The sequence below is a fragment of the Cyprinus carpio genome, chromosome A3 (assembly GCF_018340385.1).
Source record: "Cyprinus carpio isolate SPL01 chromosome A3, ASM1834038v1, whole genome shotgun sequence".
Lineage (NCBI taxonomy): Eukaryota > Metazoa > Chordata > Actinopteri > Cypriniformes > Cyprinidae > Cyprinus > Cyprinus carpio.
Genome location: NC_056574.1, coordinates 35,475,167 through 35,482,304, shown reverse-complemented (window position 1 = coordinate 35,482,304; position 7,138 = coordinate 35,475,167). Strand labels below are relative to the sequence as shown.

The following is a 7,138-nucleotide window of genomic DNA, read 5'->3' as shown; positions in this document are numbered from 1 at the left end:
TGTAGAGTAGTGCTTGTTGATTTGTCGTTTCTCTGATCACAAATGCAGTTTGCTTATTTTAATCCACCAAGATCCAATCAAAACGTAACAAAACCTTTGTCCACTATTGTGGTCAGAGAGGGGCCCTGCCATAAACTGGGCCCTGGAATGTGCTGTTCACCACACAATTATCACAGCTATTCAGTTGTTACAGATATTATCTGTTCCTGCTATAGTCAAAACAGTAAATTATCATTCATATAATCTTATGTCAGTTATCAACGCTTCTCTTGAATATTTCCTGTTTTCAAAATTGGTAAGTTAATAAGTATCTACATATCAATGCCCTAACTAAATGAGAAACATTTGCTTGAGCATGTTATAAGTATTCAGTCTCCAAAACTTTGTAGTATGTGATAACATGTAAGTGCATCCATTTTAGTAATAAAATGTGGCAAAAAATAATCCCTGATTATCATTGGAATGGCTAAATATTTAATGATTCAAAAAGTGAAAATATTCACAGGGAAGCCTGTGTGAGACTAACACCTAGTAGCCGTTTTATTATCTGTACCTTTAGACTTGCAGACAAACCTGTTTCACACACGTCACTCAAAAACTGAACCAGGAAATAGAGAAAAAGAAACTAACGTGTAGTTGAATTGTAGTGCTTTTGTGTCTCTCTGTATTCATTAAGTAAAATGGCAGAAGCCAGATTTTCTCAGGATGAGTTCATGTGTGTAGTGTGTCTGGATCTCCTGAAGAATCCAGTGACCACTTCCTGTGGACACAGTTACTGTATGAACTGTATTACAGACTTCTGGAATCAAGAGGATCAGAAGAGAGTCTACAGCTGTCCTCAGTGCAGACAGACCTTCATTCCAAGACCTGCTTTAGCTAAAAACACCATGCTGGCTGAAGTGGTGGAGAAACTGAAGAAGACTAAACTTCCTGCTGACTGTTACGCTGGAGCTGGAGATGTGCAGTGTGACGTCTGTACTGGAAGAAAATACAGAGCCGTCAAGTCTGCTTTATCTAACTCTTACTGTCAGAATCACCTTGAACAACATGAGAGTTTCTTCAAAGGAAAGAGACACAATTTGACTGAAGCCACTGGACGACTACAAGAGATTATCTGCCAGAAACACGAGAAACTCCTTGAGGTTTTTTGTCTCACTGATCAGAAATGTATTTGTCTGCTGTGTATGATGGACGAACATAAAAACCACGAGACCAAAACGGCTGCAGAACAGAGAACAGAAAAACAGGTATGCACTTAATTGCAAATAAGGCCACGTTCCTTAGGCCACGTTCACACAGCAGCAGAATATGGTTGTCTGTCCTGTATTTGAGTCCTTAATACAGTTACACAGAGTACAGGTATTTTCAGGTGTGAAAACCGCATCCTGTAACTGAACTCACACCTGTACATTTTCAGGACTCACAACCGCATTCTCAGAAAACAGGTGCTGTGTGAACGGAACAGGACTTGACAACTGGTTATCTGTCACGTCAAACTGTGCAAAAGAGAGCCGCTCTGCTGCACCAACGCGTGTCTACCGTGTGTTGTGTGTTTTCATGTGTGGTTTCAGTAACTTACAGTGACGGAGAAATTAACTGTGTCATCTGAAAGATTTAGATCCAGTCTCCACTGGAGCCGCTCCCGTCAGTATGTGTTCTGTGTGAGACTCATATGATCCACTGTACGATTTTATGTTATATTTGTTTTCGGTTAGTTTTGATTTGGAGGTTCTACTATAAGTTTTGTTTTATGAGCTGGTTTTGTTTGATGAAGTTTTTATACAGTTTCAGTGATAAGACGTTGCCATCTTTGATATTATTCTGGTCACTGTTACTATGGTAACTGGTAAGGAATAGGGGATTGACTCCCGTTGGTGTTCAAACAGAAGGAATCCGAGAAGCTACTCTTAGTTGTTGTGTGAACGTGACATTTTGAGACACCTGTTATTAAATGCGGTTGTCAATTCCAAAAATTGACAGTGTGGACATAGTCTTAATGTAGTATTTATTGCCTATGAATGTTGATTTAGAATGTTACAATTTGTGGAGGAAATTGGGTAGGGGAAAGAATGTAATGTTTATTATCAGAACAAACAAAACAATCACTATACAAAGTCTTTTCACATGAGCATGTTTAAACTAAATGATTTATACTTTCAATAAGAAGAATGTCTACTCTGCATTTATATTTAAATAAATATGAAGATATATTTACTTAAGTTCTTTTAACCATTTTTAGCTATTTAACAGTTAAACTACTGCCTTCAAAATATGAATGAAAATTTTGTGACATTAATGCTTTAATAAAGCAAGAACTGCTGGGTTATAAAAATTATTGTTATTTTTGTTATTTTAATATTATAAATATTATATTAGTATTGCAATATTTTGAAATATCATTACTATTTGGCATGTTTTATTCCTGATTAAAATCCAAAAATGTTTAGGTGTAAACAAATGTTTGAATAAAGATGGCATTTTTAAATATTTGGTGTTATTTGATGACCCCAAAGTAAATAAAACATCTGAATGGCTGTTTGAAAACATGTAAATACTGTTTGACCTCTGTGACAAACAAGCAAGTGTCAGATGTTGCACTTGCGCAGCGCTGCTTTGTATACAGGGGTAACCATGGTAACAGCCGTATTAAAGCGCCACCTGCTGTCAGTGAGTGAACTTGCATTTTTATTCAGCACGTCTGCGCTGCTTTTGATCAGATCAATGAGAAAATCTGACCAAACTTTTAAGCCGCAAATGCGCAGTGATGTGAAACTTAACTGGTCGAGGGAAAAAAACAAAACCATTCGTATAATAAGATCTCTAGAATTATCCACGTATTTGGAAAGGCCCAATATAACAATACTGTTCATTTTCATTACTTTTTTATGTTGGCGCATCAGGTCTTCATGGGGCCCTATGCAACCTCTTATATTGCTTATTAGGCCGGGCCGGCTCTGCCAGCAAGTAGTAATAATGCTCAGAATGATTATGGATTATACGTTTATTGCCATGGATTTTATGGGGTTACATGAAAATATAGAATATGGATTTATTTGCAAACTGTTACTACTGATTTTGTGGGATACATGTTATGCTGTCATGGCATTCATGAAACTAAAAGTGGGCAGCCCCAGATTGACAGGTTGGCATTGAGAAAGAAAACAAACTAAAGATTATTTATGATTATCGCTGCCAAATTATCTAAAATGCCAAATCTCAAATTGTCTTTGCTTGTTTACAGTGCTTTGTTAAATGGAACAATTTGGTAGATCGCAATCTATCTAATTCGTCTGTCTAATAAAGTGCAGACACCTGAATGAAAGTACACAAGTTACACTGTAATTTAAATGCGGCAGACTTTAATGGACATTAAAACAAGGACAGAACACGTATAACTGGCACAGTAGCTTCATAATGATGCACAGCTAAACAAAGGCAGAGCACCATAACTCAATTTGAGCATTCCAAAACAAAGTCAAAGAGTGGTAACTGGTGTTATACGGTGTTCTGCCTTGGTTTCTCCTGGGCTTTTCGAATTTACTGTTACGATAATGCATTATTTTCTCTAAGAAAAAACAACAACAAAATTGACTCCAGATACTTATCCACATGATAAAGGAAGTCTTAGATGTCACAAAATATCACTAACTCATTTTCAACCAAAACAAAAGTTAAGGCCTTTTGCCTTTTCATGGCAGTTCAGCAAGCACTCCAGCAGTGTGGTTCTGGGTATCTGTACTCTAAACACGTCGACTGGTCAGGCTCATGCATTGGATCATATTTGAGCTTTACCACATATCTGTAGTGGAGTAAAATCAGAATGTCATCTTTTATTTTGCTGTACAAAAGCTGGAATGGCAGTTTGGGAGCTGTGCGTTTTCTTAGAATTTTTGCCTTTTGATGGCAACGAGTCTAAAACAGACATATTTGAAGTGACACAGAAAAAAGACATTTAATGAATATCAGAAAAGTAGTGTGCTCATTTATGGTTAAAAAATAAATGTCATCAACAGACACATAAAACAGGAAGCATCACCACTTAAATCAGCAGCATGAGTCAAATCTAGTCCACAGTTTAGTAAACGTTGACTGTGCTGTATTGACTGCTTTGATGCAGTGCAATAAGGTACGACATTGTTTTGATATTCCTAAAGGCTTTTCTGATAATTACATTTTTGTGCATTTCTTTTGACCCCCACCCCTTTCCCCCTTTTAAGAAAAAGTTGAAGGAGACCCAGAGAAGGTTCCAGCAGAGCATCCAGCAGAGAGAAAAAGATCTTCAGCAGCTGGGAGAGGCGGTGGAGTCTCATAAGGTGAGCCTGGAGAGGAAGAAAAGTTTGTCTCAGTCTCAGTTCAGACTCTCCTCTTTTAGTTCCACTGAAGCCCACTGTGTGATTGTGATGTGTGTCTAACAGCGCTCTGCGCAGACAGCAGTGCAGGACAGTGAGAGGACCTTTACTGAGCTCATTCGCTCCATTGAGAGAAGCCGCTCTGAGGTGACACAGCGGATCAGAGATCAGGAGAAGACTGCAGTGAGTCGAGCTGAAGGACAACTGGAGCGACTGAAGAAGGAGATCAATGATCTGAGGAGGCGAGAAGCTGAGCTGGAGCAGCTATTAAACACACAGGATCACATCCAGTTCCTGCAGGTAACAGAGATTTAAGCAAGATCCTGCTGTGACAGGAAACTTTCAATGAAACAATTCATGAGAGCAGAATGAGCCATTGACTGCACCGTTGTCAGGGATTCTGTGTGTTGTGTTGTGCCAGACTCTAATCTAATCATCTTCTTTAAAAGATACTGCACTGACAAATAGACTTAGGAAACATTTATCTGAGCTCTTTCTCTTGGAAGATTCACATTATACAATTATTTTGCTGCCACTGGTACCACCGTTACTACTTCTGCAACAAAATGCATTTGTAGCTTTTTATGGCTAAGTGGCGCTTTAACCATACACTTGTACAAGTTATCAGGCAAATGTATTAAACCACATTTTTGCATGTAGCAGTCAACTTTGCCAATGGGCTAGATCTAACAGTTGCAGTCGGCAGCATAATGAATGTCAAAACTGTGAGCCTGTGCTTAAGCTTTATTGTATGCTACACAGTAGTACACAGTATTTTAAATTTTTATAGTATTATTTATATCACTGAATCATATGTTATATTGTTCTTGCAATAAAGAAAAGGTGGTTGACTTTGCATGTGAGCATTAAAAGAGGCAGCCTGTTTCATACATGGATTAGAGCATTTTTTGGCAAAATTTTACATTAAGTTTCCCTTTGTAAAGGGTTTATACAGTAGGTGGACAACCAGAATGGGTAATACCGCCATGTGTACCGCCGCTGCAGGGCCGCGGCAACTGCAAGTTAGTTGCATGTTAAAATCATTCACGAAACTACCGCAAGGTGGCGCGAAAAGCACGGGTTGCAAACTGATTGTAATTGTAAAATTTTGGTTTGTAAACGGAGATGAAACGATGAAGTAAAACAACAATAACATTATAATGTAACATTGTAACATACTTAAAAACCATTAGAAAATTTACAGTAGGCTACAGTCTATGCATCAATAATTAAAAGAAAGACCTTTCAAGAGTAAGACTCTTACTGTATGCTATTGTTATTAAACAATCATTACATTTGTTGTAAAGTGAGGGGAATTAAAAATATCCTGTTGGTACATTATAACATTATTAGGTCTGCCATTATTATTTCTGAATGTAATAAAATGCGACTTAAACATGACATATTTTTTTGCTCTCAAAAAACATTTTTGCAAATGAAAATAGGCGATTAATTGGTTAAAATGTTACTGTCAGTTAACCAATTCATCGGTTAAATTTTGTTACTGTGGGTTAATCTAGACTATGTTGTTAACTATTTACAAAGCCAGGTTTGTGTTTATCCTGGCTTTTTTTTTTTTTTTTCAGTGACTGAAAATTACTTAAGAAACAAAAAGCCTCCTCCCCCCTAAAAATTGTGCATGCACATTCACTTTGTGCGCTCTGGCGCAGAACCTGCCTCCCGCGTTGCTCATCTGTGGACAATTTAAAGAAGTCTGATATAAAGGTTGCTGTCCCATTTTATACAGGAATTGTTCATGACATTTTCACCCGTTTCAACTTATAAACTCCTTGAGATTTTAAAGTCAGTTTAATAGTATTGAGATTCAAGTTAAATCTAGTATAAAAAAATTAATAAAAAAAAAACTGAAGGTCTATGAAACGTCAGTCAATAAAGCATTTTTTTTTAAACAATGGCACTTAAAGTTTTGAACTAAGACATTATTTCAACCACACATAGCTCAGAATGAATAAAAATGCATACTTTTCAATGAAAGAACACTTAAAAGACAGTGTAGGTTGCTTCTGGTGTTTGGATTGATACTTCAATATAATGAGGTCCAAGTTTAAGAATAACCAACACTAGGTGTTTTTTTCTTATTTTTTTCAATGTGTTTTTTTTTACTCTCTATTTAACAGCATTAACTTACAATGAAATACGTCTTCCTTCAGGTAGACTGCCTTACTAAATGTTGGGCTCATGATCAATAAGTTGGAATTTTGTAAATTGAGGACTTTGGGACTGTGTGAAGTGGGTGTGGTTAGTGTTAGTTGTGATGGGTGTGAAGCTGGAGGAGGTTTCAGATTGTTCTTATTGGTTTTTACAAATGCCTACGTTCACAAATAACAATGATTTTCATAAAAATAATGATTAATTATCAATTGAGAATTTGTTATTATTATGGTCTGGTGAAAAGAATAATATGGGCTGTGAGAAAATAATAAATAAAAAGAGTAGGGCTGCTGTGAGTGCAGGCAGCATATTTCAACCCAGTAGCATGACAACACACCCTCACGGCCAAAAAACAGGCCGGCCCACCGGGAATCCTCCTGGTGCCCCCGATTAGCCAATCCGGGCCTGATATGTGTATATAAGATCAGCATTTAAACACTATAATAAATACACAAGAACTATCTGCCTGATGACACAGTTATTTTTATTATTGCACAATGAGATGAATGAAAAGCGTGTGTGGAGAAGAAGTTTCATTTATCCAGTTAGTGATTTTAGCAACACAGGTTCAAATCCCGGTTTGTGGTGTTTTTTTATTATTTATTTATATATAATAA

General features: G+C 37.0%; 1 protein-coding gene across 1 annotated transcript in view; it reads left to right on the top strand.

Annotated features, from left to right (window-relative positions):
• The first annotated feature begins 612 nt into the window (after nucleotides 1–612).
• LOC109085403 (E3 ubiquitin/ISG15 ligase TRIM25-like) overlaps nucleotides 613–7,138 on the top strand; it is a 17,520-nt gene continuing 10,994 nt past the window's right edge. The window contains exons 1-3 of the mRNA XM_042731726.1: nucleotides 613–1,247; nucleotides 4,218–4,313; nucleotides 4,416–4,649. Of these exons, the coding sequence (XP_042587660.1) occupies nucleotides 681–1,247; nucleotides 4,218–4,313; nucleotides 4,416–4,649 (897 nt within the window). The 5' untranslated portion in view covers nucleotides 613–680. The remainder of the gene's footprint in view (nucleotides 1,248–4,217; nucleotides 4,314–4,415; nucleotides 4,650–7,138) is intronic.